The sequence below is a fragment of the Triticum aestivum genome, chromosome 2B (assembly GCF_018294505.1).
Source record: "Triticum aestivum cultivar Chinese Spring chromosome 2B, IWGSC CS RefSeq v2.1, whole genome shotgun sequence".
Lineage (NCBI taxonomy): Eukaryota > Viridiplantae > Streptophyta > Magnoliopsida > Poales > Poaceae > Triticum > Triticum aestivum.
The window spans coordinates 566,010,243-566,030,792 of record NC_057798.1 but is presented as its reverse complement, the minus strand read 5'-3'; the positions used below and the strand labels follow the sequence as shown (position 1 = coordinate 566,030,792).

At 45.0% G+C, this 20,550-nt stretch overlaps 2 protein-coding genes and 1 long non-coding RNA gene across 3 annotated transcripts; 1 reads left to right on the top strand and 2 right to left on the bottom strand.

Annotated features, from left to right (window-relative positions):
- Positions 1 to 1,809: 1,809 nt before the first annotated feature.
- Positions 1,810 to 4,396, bottom strand: LOC123041670 (uncharacterized). The gene is made up of 3 exons (XR_006418587.1): positions 3,648 to 4,396; positions 3,474 to 3,557; positions 1,810 to 2,957 (listed from the first exon to the last, which is right to left on the bottom strand). It is a non-coding gene; the product is annotated as an uncharacterized lncRNA (long non-coding RNA).
- A 5,007-nt stretch (positions 4,397 to 9,403) lies between these two features.
- LOC123046069 (probable metal-nicotianamine transporter YSL11) lies at positions 9,404 to 13,111 on the bottom strand. Its single transcript, XM_044469357.1, has 6 exons — positions 12,545 to 13,111; positions 11,539 to 11,702; positions 11,355 to 11,452; positions 11,124 to 11,258; positions 10,832 to 11,021; positions 9,404 to 10,743 (listed from the first exon to the last, which is right to left on the bottom strand). Exons 1-6 carry the CDS (start codon positions 12,984 to 12,986, stop codon positions 9,637 to 9,639), a joined length of 2,136 nt encoding a protein of 711 aa, XP_044325292.1. The 5' UTR covers positions 12,987 to 13,111; the 3' UTR covers positions 9,404 to 9,636.
- A 17-nt stretch (positions 13,112 to 13,128) lies between these two features.
- Positions 13,129 to 14,054, top strand: LOC123046071 (putative serpin-Z8). Its single transcript, XM_044469358.1, has one exon. It carries the CDS (start codon positions 13,410 to 13,412, stop codon positions 13,896 to 13,898), a length of 489 nt encoding a protein of 162 aa, XP_044325293.1. The 5' UTR covers positions 13,129 to 13,409; the 3' UTR covers positions 13,899 to 14,054.
- Positions 14,055 to 20,550: the final 6,496 nt, after the last annotated feature.

The following is a 20,550-nucleotide window of genomic DNA, read 5'->3' as shown; positions in this document are numbered from 1 at the left end:
CAGGCTAGGCAACCTGGTGTGGCGTCTCGTCAATACCATCTTCTTCGTGGCACACAACTGCGCCCCTGACTACATGGTGCTTCCTTGCGCCCGCATCTCCACGGTGACTACCTCGACACCGACCATCCCCGACTCGACATCGATCACGGTATCCCTTGCACGGCTACCTTGATCATGACTAAACCACCCTACCCTCTCAGCTACCTCGACAATGGCACAAAGGGCTACCGCCACTACAACAGGAACCCCTCCTTTAGCAACGCATCAATGCGTTGTCGTATGCCCATATATATGTTGCTAGGGTCTACACCAACGTATTAGTATGCGTTGCCGTTGGTGGCGTTGGAAGGATCTACAACAACATATATACATGCGTTGGTAAACAGCATGTAGAAGCGTTGTTAGGTAGCAACATATAAAGCTAGGGCCCAACAACACTTCATATGCGTTTGTGATGACACTGCACAAAAGGATTCTAGAAGCTTCTCTAGATAGCACGAACAATTAATGATTTTCATATATTGCATCAAAAATTATTAGGTCAACGCCGATAGTGCATATGACCCACAATATAATAAACAACCAAGTCTCATGTATTAAATCAAATATGTGGTATTACAAAGAACATGGTCCAAAAATTACAAGAGGTGAAACTATCTAGTAGTAAGCCAATTCTTGACCTTGCAATCAACAAACAATATAATAAACAAACAAGTCTCATATATTAAATCAAATATGTGGCATTACAAAGAACACAGTCAAACTATAATGTTTGAAACATTGATACTTAAAGTTACATTCTAGTTGTCTTGTAGTAGCCCAACTGTTTGCCTTGGAAACAAAATCTTCTTAGCCTTTCAATCAAAATCTGAGTCATGCATCCTCAATTTATCTTGGTAATCTACAAAATAACAATAGGAGATGAGCAATTACAGTAAAGAAAATCAGGTTAATAGAGAAGTAAAATTTAAAGGAGCACTGTACAAATGTTTTTTTACCAAGACTAAGATTTGTACACAGAGGTGGGCTAATAGGGCTGGGCATTCGGTTTATATGATTAATACGGTTCGGTTTATTCGGTGTTTTATAATTTCGGTTTTGAAGAAATGGAAACCGAATTAATCACACAATATTTAGAAACCGAACCATATTAACTATAATATATCGGTTCAGTTTATTCGGTTAACCGAAAAACCAAAATACATGCACTCATCAGTATATATCACAAGAGCTAGCAACCTTAACATCAGTCTGTGCTTTATTCAGTCAAGCAAACTAGTGAACATAACTAAGTGTAAAATCACATGGGGCGTTACATGTATTATGTACGGAAGAATATGTGTGATGCGTGTAAACTAAGCAACTCATGCACTAATTGATACACTAATTGCTAGTTACTTCCATAACCAAGCGCCTGGCATGCATACATACTCCTACGAGTACTAGTTAGATTGTGAGATTAGAAACTCATCTAGCGGCTGGCCTGACGTCTGCCACAACCAACAAGTATTTGCCAGAGGACGCGCCCCCGCTGCACTTTCGAAAACAAGGTATTGCATGGGGTATCGTACATATCGGTCTTTTCGGTGTATTCGGTTTTTGGACACTGGAAACCGAAAAAAACCAAACACCGAACAACCTTAAAATTTCCCACCGAACAAAAAATCAAATCACCGAATTAATAGATAAATTGGTTAATATGGTTCAGTTCGGTTTGGTTTTTCGGTTTTCGGTTCAAAAGCCACCCCTAGGCTAATTAATAATCTGATTGTAAAAACATCTACAACAATTATTAAACAACATTGTAGATTATGCGACCTATATCCGTGTACTAATTGTTTTTTTTGCATCTCGCGTCAATTCAATATTATATGAACTATCATTATATAGTTTTATTGTTCCAGTCCATTTTCTATAAAAAAGACCAAAATGCAGAAGTGCAAAGTGCAGATACTTGCATCATCTATAGCATCGCTCTGTAAAGAAATAATAAAAATACACACTAGCGAAAGGGTCATTGCCATGCTATGTAGTACAAACAGAGGGACTTTGAGTCTTCACCCTTACTTTGTAAACTGAGGCCATTATATTTCTCTTAATTGTCGTGCACGTGTTCTGAATAACTATGGCTTGTTAAGATAAAAAACTACGTATTGAAACACCGAGTACCTTTGACCAATCGGATGGCTATTCATTGTGAACAATCATCAGCTTGTATTTACTACAAAAAATTATCTCCAAAAAATATATTATAGTAATAGTGAGATGAATTCAGCAACCGGCTAAATGATAAGTATTCTAGGTAACCAGTTATACCAACTATACATAATTGAATATTTCCATTTTCCAATGGTCTCTGCACTAGTTAGCTTTGGGTCACATCACTCCTGTACTACCGATTCTTGGGACGACTTATTAGTCATGCTTGCTATGGTGTATTAGGAGAAATCTTATTAGTGCCAACAAATCAAAAAATCTGTAAATAATATACATTAGACAAAATGTCGTTGTTACCTGAGTACTACAAAGTCACACATTAGAATTTCCTGATCCATGAATAAAATTCTCACAACTTGCAGAAGCAGCACAACGAAAAAAAGCATCATCAGATTGGAACAACTGGAGTTATCAACACATGCATAGAAAAAGACGTGCATAATGAACTAACAAACAGAAAGGGGAAAGAGCAAGAAAACTATGAACTGTCTACCCTGAGCCCCTGACTTCACCTTGAAGGAATGCGTGATCTAATTAGTATAGACAAGAGCATGCCATAATTAGTATACAAGACAGGACATCACAAAATAATTGATTAGCTGTGGGGGAAAGAACATACGAGACTGATCCTACCATAAGAAGGCTGGTTTCCGTCCGATCTTGCAGCTCCACCCCAAGCAGAGATAAGACTCGGGCCACAAGCAGCAACAAAATCAGTAACGGTTGATGCACACACATAGCTGCAAGAAAATTAAAATGTAATGCATCACAAGAAATGAGTGTTGAGTAAAAAGTGTTAGCTTAAACTACAAGTAGCTAGCTCTCTCTTGGAGTACAATCTAGCAGAGGAAAACTGTAACCAGCGACTGCACACTAGCTATGTCCACAGACTAGTGCAACGCACACACACCAGAGACTAGAGTTGGAGTACTACTTGAGCTGAATATTTGTATTGAAAGTGGAATGGTCTGATTACAACCGGTTATAGCTAACTGAACTGACCTAGTAGCTACTTGACATAAGCACACACGTCATATTCTAAATTACGTCACTGCTGACCACTTTCTACAGTACATGATTTACTATACTACTTTTCCACTTATACTGCTACGGTGCTACCTTGGCTGGCAAGGTAATACAGCCGATGTTGCTGCCGACCTGCCACATGTTCTTAATTAAACCGGAACCCATAACAGATCAAGGTTGAATGTAAGTGAATTAGAACCATCGTGAAGTAACAACTAAGAATTGGTTACCTCAACTCTAGCTGGGAGATCAAGGGATGAGGAATAGATGCCTTTTTGGTTGATCACGAAATTATGGTCATATCCTTTGCAAACCTGCATGATATACAAACACATGAGCACAATATTTACAAACACAGAGAGAGAGAGAGAGAGAGAAAGCAGCGGTCCACACTAACAAAATACCTTGCACGTTCTCAACTTCTCTCTCTGCAGAAATCATCTCTTGTTCAACGTTTGGGTAGAAGAATCCCACATTTATTTCAACAAGAAACTTGTGGGTCAGTTAAACTGTCCCCTTCAGTGATGCGCGCTAAAATAGGAAATCTTAGTAGGTTTGAAATCAGCATATGCAGCTACGCATGCAGGGACAGGCCTCAATGAGGATGTGGTCCATTGGTGTTGTAGCTTGTAAGATGCGGCCGGCAAGGAAAAACAAAGATGGGCGAGGACATGGGGAATATTACTTGACAGAGTACAAATACAGATGCGGGAGAGCAGAATAGGACCTGCTGAACTACTGCAGTTGGAAGACGAGGGCATCGGTTCCTTGCTGTGTGGACTGTGGAGAAACAACGCCGGCGTCTGCATCTCCGGTCATGCGCATGAAACGACGGCGGCGACGCGTTCCCCAACGCAAGGAGGATGGGCGACGATGTCCAGTGTGTCCCCGACGCGCGGAGAAAGTGGCGAGGGAGGATGGCTTGGCTGAGGCTCTTGAACGAACCGAGGGAACAGGGGAGGCAGTCGAGGGCAAAGGACGGCGGTGGTTGGAACCCTAGCTGCTGTGGGTGCGTCCCTCGCTTAGGATGAAGGCCAAAACGATGGGGGAATAGGAAAACGTTTCATGCGTAAGAGGTGGAGGCGTGGGCACGGAGAGGTTAGCGATAAAGTGGGGAAGGTGGGAAACAACGCATCATTTTTTTCCCGGATGAAACAACACATCCTGTTATATCGTTGCTAGACATGCGTTGGTATAGGGGGTTCTTGTTGTAGTGCGCCTTGCTTGAGCAACCTTGTCGGTTTTCACTCCAGCCACAACTTCCGCAATGCATTGACTGTTACGACTATGGTGGTGGTGGGTGGGTGGGAGGGTGGGGAGGATGTCCGTTGGCTTACAACCTTCAGATTCTTCTCCAGTCTCATTGTCTGTGTCTCTGCCGTTGTGGCTGCGCGCGAGGTGGGGGTGCCTTGTCTTGTACTCCAAGAAAATCATGTACTCCTATATATATACCCACGTGGCTCAAGAAATACATCATCAATTCCACCTATCTCCCCTCTATTCCTCTTATAGGAACAACTGCTTTATTATTCATATATAAGGGCATACACAACGAAGAGCCTACAAGACACAAAAACAAAACTCCCATCACCCTGAGAAGCCGACGACGAGGCCCACTCATACCAAAAAGATCATTGCCGCAAAAAGGATCCTTCAGCATCGCCATGAGGGCTGCCAGGGAGTCCTCGTTGAAGTATTCAAAGCCGCTTGAATCACCCGGGCTTGTTCGATAAATGATGTACCTTGTCCATGAAGGATGGGTCCTCCGATCAGCTTGACCTCTATCGGCGAGGAAGCAAGCCGTCGCCTACCCCACCGGGGAAGAAGAAGGACGTCCCTACCTTGCGAAGGAACACAAAGATTTCCCTCCGGATCGAGGAAAACTCCATCCAAGAGGGGAAATGACGCATTACCCGATCAAACAGATGTTTGAAACGGTGAAGACCAACCTCCACGTGCTCCCTGCCGGTGGCAGAAGACACATGTGAGACATGGACAAAGAGGAAGGACTTATTTGCCAGAGAGGCCATCGGCATTGTCTTAACTCCTTCCTTAGATACCCTAGACACCCTGACCTACCTATCTATCACCCAAGCCTAGATCAAGGTCCCCACAACCACATGACGTCATAGAGGGTGCCAGAGCCGAGGAGGGACGCCAATCTGACGGATGGGATCGTAGGAACCAAAACCCTTTTTTGCCGTTTTTGGCAAACACACTTTGTTTGTTACTCAGAGATAACAATGTTTACAGGTACAATGATAGGGTATACGGAAGACCCAACCAAACATGATGGTCTATACCTAAGAAGTAGCGTGCTTTGCACCATAGCTTCTGTTAGATCCCTGATTAATATTCCTCGCCACCACCAAGCAGTCATATGCAACCACGATATTGCGGAGATTAAGGTCCTCCGTAAGGAGTAACCCTTCTCAGTAAGCAAGAGCTTCAAGGCATGCAGGTTCATAGATGTTGTTGACCACTGTAGCCGAAGCACATCTAGTTTCAGTATACAAGCACAATGCATAGGAAGCCTAGTCTTGATTTTGTAGATGCTAAACGTAGGGAAATGCTATTTGGTGATGTTTCATGTGGAGGAACTGTCAGCGAACGACCAGGGAGCCGTTGGATCTAGGCACACGATTCCTGGCACACGTCCCCTACCACCTCAGCTCCAAAGCATCGTTCACTCTGGAACAAAAACCAGCAACCGTTGGTCACATTCGCGAATTCTTCACTCTTAATTTGGATGCTTGTTCATGACTTCCACCTTGATGGGCAAGCAGAAGATGATATCATTTGGAAGCACACGAATGATGGGATCTACTCGACGGCCACCGCATATAAGGCTCAATTCCTTGGTTTGACTCTCTCACCCATGGACCGCATGGTTTGGAAGGCTTGCCCCCCCCAAAGGTTAAATTCTTTGCTTGGTTAGGTCTACAAAACCGTATTTGGACCGCCGATCGGTTGGAGAGGCGCGGTTGGGCTAGCTGTGGCCTTTGCCAATTATGCAAGAGAGAACAAGAAACGGGGCCTCACTACTTCTTCAAGTGTTGGTACACGCTTAGGCCATGGAAATCTATCATCGAGAAGCTTGGTCTAGCTCACGTCAACACCTCTGGGTGGCATCTTGATGAATCCGTCAACGAGTGGTGGGACAAACGAACCGATAACCGACAGTCAAACTGGCATGCCATGACCTCTCTCACCATTCTCATCTCATGGACCATTTGGAACGAGCGGAATGCTAGAGTGTTTTATCAAAATTTTGCTCCACCACCCGTTCTTCTTAGATCCATTCTTGAAGAGGCAAAGTTATAGATTTCTACCGACGCAAAGAAACTTGGGACTGTAATTTTGTGCAAGTATTTTTCATGCCGCTTGTGTGTGGGGGGTTATGTAAAACTCTAAACTCTATTCTCTGCTTATTTAATAGATGAGGCAAATCTTATGCCTCCGTTTCGAAGAAAAAAACCAGCAAACCATCTCGCTTGAGACTCTCCACCCGTCAAACTTATCCATTCCCCCACTCACCCATCTCCTGCACTAACTGCGCATGGGTGATGGTCCAGGGCGCAAGAAGAGGAGATGGGCTTAGGCAACAGTAGCCATGAAGACTTGGTAGGGGGCTTGGCAAAAGGGGAGGCGGGAGGGCCAGTGGAGAGGCTAGGCGGCAGGCCTGTCGAAGGAAGGGATGGCAGCGACGGGGCCCACAGGGCGGCGAGGTAGAGCTGACCACAGGCATCGACTACAGGTAGATGCACACACACTCGAGAGGGTGGCATTTTTATTATTAGGAGCATGACATATTTATTATTAATAACATGGCGCTTTTATTATTAGGAGGATGGCAGTTTTATTAAAAATGGCATTTTTACTATTAAGAGCATGTCATTTTCTTATCTGTAGCATGGTAAATATATTTTTTAATGCATGGTAATTTTAATTTTTGAACCATGGCAAAAAATAATTGTCTGTTCTTTTTTTTAGCAAAGAAAACGCAGCATGCCAATTTTAATATTTGTATCATGGAATTTTTATTTTTATTTTAAAATTTATGGAATTTTTATTGTGGTAAATCTGAGAATTTTTGTTATCCCACACATGACACATTTACACTAATTTTTCCATCATGGCAAACTTACACACATTTACTTTACGAAAACAATTTCCCCAAAATTTGCCGCTTGATTTTCAGACTTTTTTTTTGCAAAGACATGTATGAGAGAAATAATTTTCATAAATTTACATGTGACTCTTAACAAATTTTTGATTTCGCCATGTTGTAGAACAACTTCATGTGGCAAGCATGGCATATTTTGTGAATGCTGCTGGATGAAACCACTTGAAGAGGCAGAATAAAATTAAACACGGACGATTCAGTCGTGGAGACTATGGTGGGGCCTGGGATGATATTGAGAGACCATGAAGCGGTTGTAATATTCAATGCTTGCCGTCACATATATCCGTGCGTAGATGTGTTTGGAAGCTGAACTTCTTGCACTAAGGGAAGGAATTTCATTGGCACTGCAATGGAGCAATTTTTCCATTGATGTGGAAACTGATTGTCTTGAGGCTGTCATGTCGACTAAAGGAGGAAGAAGGAACAAATCAAAATATGCTTTTATCATTAGGGAGATTATTGATCTACTAGAGGAAAGAAGTTCTTGCATTGCTCATTTTTGTCTGAATTGTAATAATATTAGCGATGCCTTGGCTAAATTTGATAGGTTGCAAGATCGGACTATGGTCTGGCTTGGCTCTAGCTCGGATGAGGTCTTGGAACTTGTAAGACAAGATTGTAGCACTTGATTTGTTGAGTAATGCAAGAGTTTATTCGCCAAAAGAAACATTACATTTTGTCAAAAAAATGTGGTAGCTTTAATGGCACAAAAAAAATGTGGACATACATTTACGAATTTCCTACTTTTGTTGAGGAATGTGTAATACTTGATTTGTTGAGTAATGCAAAAATTTATTAGAAGCCCAGTCTTGTTCTGTATACTAAGGGCATCTTCAACAGCTGTATGATGATCGTTGATAATTTTTCCACATAGACTGTTTTGATGACATGTCACGTAATAATAGCAGAGAGAGTGACATCGTATGATGCTGAACCAACGCTCCAGACACAAGCTCCGAGGCAAGCCTGTTTGTTTCTTAGGCATTGAGTGGGCCCGTCTGGTATATATCTCTCTTTTACATACAGCTTAGAGCATGGTTAATAGTATAGCTAGCTGCTGGCTATAAGCTAGTGTCATGTCATCTACAGCCCATCTTATAGTCAATATGTACAATAGCAGATCAAAAGAGTGTACTACTTTTTTATTATGTGGCCCACCTTTCATTCTCACAAAATGTCTAGGAGCACGTGCTAGAGCTGGCTCTTCACGAAGAGCCTGCTTACCTTCTCTCTCATCTTCTCTTTCCTCCAACTAAGCAGAAATATACTAGCTTATTCCTTATAGCCCGATGACTCAGCTCTATTGTACTTGCTCTTGACATACGATTTATTAAAGAGCTTGTATGATGTGTTGTTGGTTGCTGACGTAAACAGCTGTCCCAACAATTTAACATAAACTGTGGTAGATGCTCTAACTAGCCCAAGCAACAAGTTCTAAAAAAAAAAAAGCTTGCCCAACCAAGAAACAAACCCATCTCAATGGCTCCGCTCCGGCCAGAGCCAGCGGCTGCCGGCGCTCGGCCGACCGACCACGATGCATCAGCGCCGTGAGGGACGCAGACGCAGCCGTTCCCCGCCGAGCCGATAGTTTCCCCGCCGGTTTCGAGGCTGATTCCTGCGCTCCGGCGCCGCTCACGTCCACTTGCAGTTCTGGCGGAAGCAAAGGCGTGGGGAGAAAGGGCAGATCTAGCTCGAGAGCAAGCAAGTATGTTCCTCCAGCCTTAAATCCTTTGCAAATACTACTTGTCATCAAAATGGATGACAAGTATTTCCGGACGGAGGGAGTACGTGCCGATGTGCCTTTCTGAACATACACCGTTTCTGTTTACAATGGCCTCGAACGGCAACTCTGCAAGTGTTCAAACCTGTTTACATTACTGAAACTCTGAACTTTATCAACAAGACTAGAGATATATCTATGTCTCAGCCGGCTGATCTGAAATTGGAATATATGTACATTATGAAAGAAGCATAGCCAATAGGACAATTTGCAGTATTATAAAGCAGTGAATTGTTTACAGCAGGAGATACTTCTAGAAGCAAACTAAGAAATTACTTTACATAGCAGCAGCTATCTTTACACACCGATTATGCTTATAATCTATATCTATAATAAATATCAAAAGAAAGTATCTAACACTATTTAGACAAGCCATCACTACTCGACTTCATAACAAAACAATCTGACGCTATTTCAACAGCTATGACTAGTTCCCTAGGAATGCATCCACTTTGGCATTGGTGGCCCTTGACAAGAACTTCATGCAGATTGGAGGGTTCACGTTGGCAAGAGAAAGAAAGGCCTGTGGCAGGGCCCAAATCCCGTCGCCGCACATCAAGCCAGATGCAACTGCCGGTGCGAACGCCTGCGCCTCAGCCTTGTTCATCCATTCCCAGCAAAAGAGTATCACACTGCCGATGCACATGTCCATGGCGAAGTATGGTCCAAGGTAGAACGGGATCGCGACCGCCATGGGGATCGGGACAAACTTCGCCACCTTCGCGGGCACACAGTCTTTCAGGAGATTGATGGCGAATGCAGCCGCAAAGAAAATGTAGCATAGCATGAGGCAGTTCTTCGGGAGAACCGACAAGCCATCGACACCCAGGATCGCCATGTTGCGGTACATGATGGCATAAGGTGCTGGGTAAGCGCTATCGCTGACACCAATGTCGAAGGACTTGTAGAAGAGCCAGAAGACGCAGGGGGCGATAACACAGCCCATGGCAGTGCCTGCCACCTGGCTGATGAACATGGACCTTGGTGAGGCTAAAGTCAAGTACCCGGTTTTGAAGTCTTGCATCAGGTCAGCAGCTGTTCCCACAATGTTCATCATGACACCGCAGGCGGCGAGCCCGACGAGCACGCCACCGTGCGAAGCGCCTGCCCAAGCACCGAACACAAAGATTCCAAGCTTACCATAGGTGCTGGCCAGGGACCAGTCGGTCAGGCCACATCCATAGGCATTGCAGAAAGCCAGGATAGGCGCAAAGACATATGCAACCAAAATGTGGTACCACTTGAGCTGTGGGATGATGAGCGGAAGGCAACCAGTCGTTATTGCTGCAATAATGACATAACCCCCAATTGCAACTCTCTTGGGAATTTGATCCTTCAGGAACAGTTCAGTGCGGCGTTTGTCATCAAAAGACTCAGCTTCCACGGCGGCGACAGGAGTTCCGTTGTTAGAGACAGGAAGTGATTTCGATTTCTTCTCCTTATACATCCCGTAGAAAGCCTTCACTGTTTTGCCAAATACCTTCAGGAAGTTATACAGGCCGTCCCCAAGGATTACTGCTATGGTTATGAACACCTGCGATGTTAAGATGTTATTAGTTCTCAACAGTTACATGTGGTTGTAAAAGCAAAACATTGCAGCCTGTGTCAAAAAAGCCAAGTACCCTGTAAGCCTGCAGTCCATGTAGACTGCTCTCTGGAAGAGAGTCAGGATACCAACTTCCTTTCTTGCTGCTTATGAGTGGCCACATTATGCCCCACGACAAGACGCCTCCAATCAGAAGAGATACATTGACAATGTAGGGGCAGATCATTCCCACACCAACGTAAGTAGCCGAGAAATCAAAATAGAACCTGGTTGATGCAGATAGTTGAATTTGAGGACACGCATATGGCATAAGGATATATATGATGCATAACAATTGTAGCTGATGCTGAAACCAAGATGATGCTAACCTGTTCTTGTAAGCTTCAAGGCCAAGTGATGGGAAGGAACTGAATCCACAGTCATTCCCAGCAGTGTAGAACCATTGGAAGAAGGCCCAAACGAAGCTCATCGAGAAGTACTTGCCCAATGTACGAACTTGCTTCCTGAAACAGGCCAGGCATTCTGTCAGTCAATAATTCTTGTGACTTGTACATATTATAGAAACGACAGAAAGATGGATAGAAAGGCATGTTACTCACTTTGCAAGCTCGGCACCCTGGGGTGTGTGGAATCCATTGATAAGGTAAGCAGTTGCAGTGCCACTCGGATACGTCAGCTTGTAGTCCACAATCATAGTCTGCAACAAAGTATTCCAGTTGGCAACGGCGCCAAGTATTTTTTAATATACTGTATATATGAAGATTGGGGAAGTCAAGTTTCTACCTTTCTCATGGGCACTAGAGCGAAAAGCCCGACAAAGCTGACAAGGAACAGAAATCCTATTATCCATCCGAGATGGGGATTCTTGATGTTCAGAGCATCGTTAGCCTCTGTTGCTTGCTTAGCTATGGTGTCGCTCAGAGCAAACAGGTAACTGCCAAACCCACCTGTTCAAATTCGAATTAATATTGAATCAGAGCATGGCCTACATGATTATATTGTGGGTCGGTATTTCAAACATATTGACAGTAGCAGTTTTTATTTTGCATAAAAAATTCCATGCAGCGACCAAACTAAATCAGCCTTGGCGTTGGGAAGAGCATAAAACAAAATTCAACCGTGGTCTAGCATAATATAAACGCTGGGAAAACAAGTGCATTGAATTAGATAACTACTAGTAGATGATTATTTTGTGGGTCAACATTCCAACATTGTATTTATTTCTTATAGCAGATTTTTTTGTGCAATGGCAAAATTAAATATTAAATATTTTCTTGGTGTCAGGAAGAGCAGTGAAAAGGTAAAATCTTCATATAAAATCTACTCTCTCTGACCTAAAATAAGTGTCGCTGATTTAGAAACCCTGCTAGTACTTGGCATAAGTGTGCATGTGTGTGTGCACGCTCATGTTCTTTATAATCACAAAAAGAAAACTGGCCGGAGTAGATGTTATATTGTGGATCGTTATTCCAAAACTTTTGGAATCGCCAATTTCTTTTGCAGAAATCTTCATGCAACAGGCAAAAGCCGCAAACCTAAATCTATTATTGGCATCAGGAAGAAGAGCCAAAATTCATCTACACGAATCTTAGATTATTATTATTATTTGTATATCTAAAAAAGCAGATCAAGATGTGCTATTTTTCCGGTGTGGTTGAATCAGCTAAATCAAGCAAAAACAGCACGGCTTCCTACAAGCCTAAAGAGAGCAGACGCACCAATCTTCCTATCGAGGGCGCGGAAACGGAAGGAATAAACGACGGGCGGGAAGCTTAGTTTTGGGTTTTACCGCTGAAGGCGATGCCGTAGGCGGAGACGACGCAGGTCTGGATGACGGTGTTCTCCTGGCGCGTGAAGGGCTGCTTGAGGAAGCCCATCCTCTCGATGGCCGACGTCCAGAGGCGGACGAGGAAGAAGCCGAGGAGGCTGGCGGAGACGTTGAGCGACGGGATGATGCCGGTGGTGAGGCCGAGCTTCATCACGATGATGCTGAACATGACGGCGACGAGGAAGCCCACCACGAAGGCGCGCACTGTCAGCTGCTCCCGCCACGTCGGCACCGGCTTGTCCAAGAAGGCCCGCTCCACGGAGGCCTCCTCCTCCGCCGCCTCCCCGTCGTCATTGCTCCCGACGTTGCGGCGCCGGAGGAGGTTGCCCGTCTCCACCGCGTCGGCGTCATGGGCTGCGGCGGCCGCTGCTGCTGCCGCGGCTGCGGCGTCGTCCGTCGCCATGGCTTCTCGATCGATCGTCTCGGGCTACGTACGACTGTTTGCGGTTCCACGGGGTGGTGGGGCGTCCGCGTATATATGGAAGGCCGTTGAGATCTCGATGCCAGCCGTGTTCCATTCTGTTGCGGGGTTTACCGGCCTTCCTATTGGAACTGGAATACAACGGTGCTCTGCCCTTTTTATCGGAAGAGGACTCCGATGCTGACACGATACGACGCCCCACGGCCTCCTTCAAAATTCTATCTCGTGAGTCAAGGAGAAACCCAAGGAAACAGATACCGGAACCAACTCTGGAACCAAACCTACCAAGCTCCGTTTTCGTTTCTTCTTTCTTTCAAACCGATACATAAAGAACCCGATTCTTACTAGCAATCTCCAACGGATCACGGAAAAGAACCGCGATTCTGGTTTCTCGATCGATTTTCTATGTGCATCTTCCTTCCGGATGCCCTCGACGGCTTGCCGGGCCTGGTTGACATGATAGCATCCCAGCCTGCTGACTTCTTGGAAAAGCACCTGCCGGAGGAGAAGATCGATGTTAGGGAGTTCCGGGTGCCCAAGTTCAAGCTCTCCTTCCATGACAGTGTCGTCGCCATCCTCAAGAAGCTGGGGCTTCAGTTGTCGTTCAGTGATCAAGCCGATTTGTCTGACATGGTGGAGGATGATGAATCTGGCTTGCCATTGGTCTTGAACGACGTAATCCACAAGGCGGTCATCGAGGTAACCGAAGAAGGCACCATAGCCGCGGCTGTGTCCATAGAAGAAATGTTATTCGGTGGTTGTAATTTCATGCGTCCGCCACCTCCTCGAGTAGATTTTGTAGCCGACCATCCGTTTGCGTACTTAATAGTGGAGGAGACAACCGGCGCAGTTGTCTTTGCAGGGCATGTCCTTGACCCCTCCATTGAGAGCTAGGTCAATAAAGGACGACGCCTGATTTTGTTTCGGCATGGCCCACGTAGAGGAGGAATAAGTGAATAACATAGTCTCATACTAGTTTCATGCTATTTTACAAGCCATGGAATATTCTTTATTCCTCTGTGTAATTTAATTTCAAGAGAAGTTCTGCGTGCCACAGTCATCCTTTTGGGTAATTTTGAAGTGTTCATATCCTATGTTTTGCTCAAAATTATAAAGTGCAAATAGAAGAAACCATTTCACTAATTCTCTATGGACATGGCCCTGATTACGATATTCGTGCAATGATGAATCCAAAAACATGTCAACTATTAAAACTATGTAAGCGTTCCAGACAGTCGGACAAGGTTGTCGCGGCCCTCCGGCACCCTTCCGCCGCTAGAGGGATGACACGACGGTAGTGCGGCGGGGCAGGGCGGCCACGCCTACGAGGTGGTCGTCCGGTATAGGGTTTACTTTCTTTTTAAGTTTTTAGTTAAACGGTCGATATATAGACCTTTTTATATAATTATGTCCAAACTTAAATGAAATCGGTCATGTTTGTTTAAATTTTATCCGGTTTGTTTATATCTATCTTGTTACGCAAAGCCAAACATTTATTTTCCGAGTTCAACCCACGCTCATTCCAATATAGGATGTTCCATAAAATAGACGACATGATAGCAGTTCAGGAATTAAAACGAAGGTTCAGACACACCTCAAAACAAAAGACAGTAGAGCAGACACTTCTACTGAAACGCACTGTCGCCACTGGCATTGCCACGAGGAACCTTCAGGAGTTTTGCGTCAGACAATTCTTCAGCTGGAATACCGCACTCATTGACGCCCAGGTGCTGCAAAACCTCTAGCAGTCAAGGAGGTAACAACAGACACAGGCTCAGCTGGAGTTCAGAGCATGGCAAACCAGGCACCCTCCTAGGCTTAACATGGGAGATTTTCTTCTTAGTATCTGCCATGGAGGGGGCCTTGAATCATATATATCTAGTCGCCTGTTGCTAGGTCGAACTTCAGTTTGACGGTGTTTATGGGAGACAGCAGAGTCCACTTCCATCACATCAGAACAACCAGACATGCTCAACTGAGAAGAAACAGATAACATATACTCCCTCCGTCCGGAAATACTTGTCGGAGAAATGGATGAAAATGGATGTATCTAAAACTAAATTACGTCTAGATACATCCATTCCTCCGACAAGTATTTTCGGACGGAGGGAGTAGTACGTAGCTCAGTCGTTTCAGAGATCATAGGCATGTCCGAAGTGTGCAGCTGATTGTTTAGGTTTCTCATCATAGTTTCAGAGATCACAGACCAAGAAACAGTCGAACAGAACACAGTGGAAGAGCCTGGTGTATTGAAGAATGGTGTCTCAGTGAGTAAAGATTAAAAAAAACACATGATAATTTTTACTCCCTCCGTCCCATAATTTAGGACGTTTTCTGACACTAGCGTAGTGTCAAAATGGTCTTATATTGTGGGATGAAGAGAGTAGCTTGCAAAACGGTCTTATATTGTGGGATGGAGGGAGTAAGAAAAATAGTTTGCATAAAAGAATCTCTTGATGTGAAAGCAAATCAAACTAATTAGAAAATTGGCATGATTCCCATTGATAAAAAGGAAGCAAATAATTTTTGGGGGTAGAAAAAGAATTACACTTTTGTTTCGGTACAACAAGAAAAGAGTAGAAAAAATACAAAAGAAAAGGAATGAAATTTGGGTTCAGTACTGCTGTTTATCTAAGCATATAGGAGTAGTTGTTGCTGCTTCTTTCTTTTTTTTTTGCGAATAGAAACTTGTATTACTCAAACTCCATCAGTGTTACAATCTAAAGCAGCAAGTTCCAAAACTCTGGGAGGTCCAGAACCTAACCAAGTCATGGTTCTTCCTTCCTCTCTAGCAAAGATAGCTAAACAATCACTAACTTTATTTTGGGGTCTACGAATATGAGTAATACTAGTCTCCCGAAGATTCATCATCAGCTTGATCTCTTTAATAAGATAAGCATAAATTGATCTGTTGATGTCATTTGTCTGCACCATCTTGACTACTTCCAAAGAATCAACCTCCAATTCGATAGGTAGCTCAGTTCTCATAAGGGCAGAAGATAAACCCTCCATACAAGCGCACAATTCTGCTTCCAAGGCATCACGACATCTATACAATGTACGACATGCAGAAAAGATAATTGCACCATTAAAATCTCTCAAAACCATACCAGCACCTGCTCTTCCATCCACGGTGAAGGAACCATCAGAGTTCAACTTAACTTTCCCCGCACCCGGCGGGCGCCAAGATGGAACTAGTTCTGTGGACAAAACTGAAGATTTTGGTATAGGCACAACATAAACTGGGGTTTTACCTTTGCAAGGATCGAGGACTGAATTGATTTTGATGTTCATCAAGGTCTCCAAATAACTGCACAAGAACTGCTTTGACACTTCTACAGGTGGCGGATTCTTATCATGAACGACCTCATTACGGACAAACTAGCTACGCCAAAGTGTCATCAAGATCATGTTTCTCGTCTCAGCAGGCACCCGGTCAATCAAATGTAATAACCACTCCCTTCCAGAATTTTGAATCTCGTCCAACTTGGGAAGCGACCAAATGGAGGACATGCAGCGCCACAAATCTTTTGCTAGCGGACACTGGCAAAATGGGTGAAAGTTGTCTTCCTCTTCAACACCACACACTGGACATATAGCTGTAACTTCAAGGCTACGCTTGCACTTCTTAGTACTGTATAGTCCCTTATCCACTTGTTAAACATTGTAGGCTGTGAAGCCATTTTCCAGTTCTCAACCATGTCATCTATATTTTTTTTGCATATTGGCAACTCCATTTCAGCACGAGGTAAGATATGAAGAATGTTTCCTGGCTAGTACAAGAAGACCGGCAAGAACATTAGGAATGCCATTATCAATATATAAAAGCAAACTAATGACTGTAAATATCACCGACATGCCTTAGAACCTACTCCCTCCGTTCCGATTTACTCGTCGTGGTTTTTGTTCAAATTTGAACAAAAACCACGACGAGTAAATCGGAACGGAGGGAGTATAAATTTTGAGTTGATGAGGTCATGAACATAGTGCCTATTGTCTGGGCCTCTGGGGTATTAAACTTGAGAGCAAAGAAACATCTGAATCCAAATCCAATGACGCGGGCTTGAAATATTCAACCTCATAGAATAATAGTCGTGGGTTTTAGAGCAACTCTAGCAGACCCCGCAAAAATTCGACCCGCAAAACGCGTTTGCGGTTTCACGAAGATCGCGTTTGCGAGTCGAAAACATGCGCCGCCAATCAGATACCGCATCTAAACCTGCATAATTTGAAAAAACTCTTTCGTGGAGAAATTGCACAAACCTAGTTCATCACATCACATACTACACAGTTCATACATACTACATGGTCAACAAACTAAGCATAGATCATACTACATGCTACGTTAACTAGTAGTAGAGGGGGTCGGATCTGACGATGTCGAGGTCGCGGCAAAATGGACGACGTCATGGAGGTTGAGCGACGCTCAATCCTCCTCGCCGGAGCTGCACAGGTCGATGTACTTCGCCGCCTGCTCCGCGTGGATGCGGCGCCACTCCTCAGCCTTGTCGTTGGCGGCGACCGCCTGCTGCCACCGGAGGGCTTCGAGCTCCTTGGCGTGGCGCCGGCGCTCCGCCTCCTTGCGCACGCTCCGCTCGGCGATGGCGGCGGCGACGTCGTCGAAGTCCGCGACGTAGTCCTCGGGTTGTAAGGGCATATTTATCCCTCAGGTGTTTTGGTGATTGATGACAATGCTTCTGCGGACTAATCGTGTGCCTTGAGTTTCTCAGATACTTCATCTCTAGGCATGAGACAATTCGGTGCCCCTTAGAGATTATTGAAGTCGGCGTTGTTCTACGTTTCTCTTTGGTGGATTTGAGTCGTAGGAGAGCCGTACTATTAAGAGGGGGTCCGCGTCGGAAAGGTTTGGGTGGAATCAACACGTACACTTGTTCCTCCTTTCCCTGCATTTTGGAGCTTCCCTTTGTTATCTAGGTTGTGCGGAAATCTGACGACTACTGCTATACTTGCGGTAGTACCGCAAGTACACGCGGTAGTACCGCTGTGTGTCACGGTAGTACCGCTCATCTGGAGCGGTAGTACCGCGGCTCCCAGGCCTTGTGCCGCTCTGGTGCGGTAGTAGGGGCGGATGTAATTTTTTACATCCGCGCCCTCCACGGTAGTACCGCTCGTCCAGCGCGGTAGTACCGCGGGGGCCCACGGTAGTACCGCTCCCTAGGAGTCGTAGTACCGTGGCCCTCCTACATAGTACCGCAGTGTCGCGGTAGTAGGCGCGGATGTAATTTTTTACATCCGCGCCCGCACGGTAGTACCGCGCCTCGCGAGCGGTAGTACCGTGTCGGATTTTTGTACCACCTCAGTTTCAGCGGAAGTAGGCACAGATGTAATTTATTTCATCCGCGCCCTTCCCTGGCCGTGACTTTCCTGCCTAGCGGTAGTACCGCAAGTGGGTGCGGTAGTACCGCGCAAGTGGTAGTACTGCCCCCTTGTCAGGCTAGTTCCGGCCTGTGCTGCTGTCGCGGTAGTACTGTGGTCAGCCACGGTAGTACCGCACAGCCTCGCGGTAGTACCACGCCCCTGGAGCAGTAGTACCGCGTGTCGCAGGCTGAACATGTGGATAACGGTTGGATTTTTCCCACGACTATATAAGGGATGTCTTCTACCTCTAGTTGACTACCTCTTCCACCTCTAAGCTCCATTGTTGCTCCAAGCTCCATTTTCACTCGATCTCTCTCCCTAGCCAATCAAACTTGTTGATTTGCTCGGGATTGGGTGACAAGTGCCCGATCTACACTTCCACCATAGGATATTTGATTCCCCCCACTTATCCCTTGCGGATCTTGTTACTCTTGGGTGTTGAGCACCCTAGACGGTTGAGGTCACCTTGAAGCCATACTCCATTGTGGTGAAGCTTCACGTGATTATTGGGAGCCTCCAAGTGTTGTGGAGATAGCCCCAATCTTGTTTGTAAAGGTCCGGTTGCCGCCTTCAAGGGCTCCAATAGTGGAATCACGGCATCTCGCATTGTGTGAGGGCGTGTGGAGATTACGGTGGCCCTAGTGGCTTCTTGGGGAGCATTGTGCCTCCACACCGCTCTAACGGAGATGTACTTCCCCTTAAAAGGAAGGAACTTCGGTAACACATCCTCGTCTCCACCGGCTCCACTCTTGGTTATCTTATCCCTTTACTTTTGCAAGCTTACTTGTGCTATATCCATTGCTTGCTTGTGTGCTTATTGTCTTTGCATCATATAGGTTGTCCACGTAGTTGCACATCTAGACAACCTATTTCATTGCAAGGTTTATATTGTTAAAGAAAAGTCTAAAAATTGTTAGTTGCCTATTCACACCCCCTCTAGTCAACCATATCGATCCTTTCAATTGGTATCAGAGCCTCGTCTCTTTATTAAGGACTTTGCCGTCCGAAGAGTATGGTTGACGTCAACGACGATGCGAAGGAACACTCCAATGTGAATCCCATCTCGTCTTCGGCCGAAGGGGGAACCTCGGTCTCACGTGAGGAATTCAATGTGGCTTTAGACACATTGAAAACCTCCATGACGGCCGAGGTTAAAAGCATGTTTACTGAATTTCTAGAGGGACTTAAACTATCTACCTCACCAATGAAAGTGGGTGATCCCACTAACAAGGTGACGGATGCTAACTCCAATAAGGGGGAAGCTAACAATGAAAAGAGTCCATCTACTAGTGGTAGAAATGGCACCGACATCTTTGCCCATGTGGAACCCCCGGTGTATAGAGGACTGATCCCCTCTACTCATTTGAATCATGCCGGTCCTCCTCCTAAATATGTGAAAAATGAAGATTTTGATGCTTGGCTCTATCGCTTCAAGCGTCACTTAAAACATGTGAACACTAACCTTTGGAGAATTATTGAAGAAGGTTTCTATCCTCATGATCCAAGCAACTTCACTCCTCGAGAAGAAGTGGACAATCAATTCAATGAAAGTGCTCTCTTCATCATCCAAGATGCAATCCTTCACGAAGATCTCCCTCATCTTCGACCTCATGCCATGGCCAAAGAAGCATGGAAATGTGTCGAGCGTCTCTATCGAGGAAGTTCTAGCATTCAACGCTCCAACTATGAAGTGGTGCAAGATGAGGCCGATGAGTTTGCAATGAAAGAGGATGAAGAACCTCGTGAGCTCTTTCGAAGAGTGACCAAACTCGCGGTCGCACTCCGAGATCATGGAAGCAAGGACACGGATGACAACTGGATCAAGCGCAAGTTCCTCAAGGCCATGATGCCCTACAACAAGGCCATGTCCTCCTTCATTCGCCAAAGACCGGACTTCCACTCCATGACCTCTAGTGAAGTGTTGGATGAGTTTGTTGCAATGAGCATCTTGGACAAGACCGCCGACAATGTGGTGCTCCGTTCCCAAAGGGCAAAGAAGCCCAATCTTGCCTTGAAGGCCAAGGTTAGTGTGGAAGAAGAAGAAGAAGAGGAAGATGAGGAGAGCAACCCTGAGGACACGAAGTATGATTATCATGAGCACATGGCTCTTGCCTCAAGACAGTTTTGGAGTAAGAAGACTACAAGACCCAACTTCAACAAGAACAAC

Bases quoted from the DNA above. Each gene is read 5' to 3' on its own strand.
- LOC123046071 (XM_044469358.1), top strand. From the start codon at position 13,410: ATGTGCATCTTCCTTCCGGATGCCCTCGACGGCTTGCCGGGCCTGGTT.
- LOC123046069 (XM_044469357.1), bottom strand. From the start codon at position 12,986: ATGGCGACGGACGACGCCGCAGCCGCGGCAGCAGCAGCGGCCGCCGCA. The intron at 11,259-11,354 runs GTGAGTAACATG...GGCCTGTTTCAG, and splicing joins CAGGGTGCCGAGCTTGCAAA to GAAGCAAGTTCGTACATTGG. The intron at 10,744-10,831 runs GTACTTGGCTTT...TTAACATCGCAG, and splicing joins ATGGACTGCAGGCTTACAGG to GTGTTCATAACCATAGCAGT.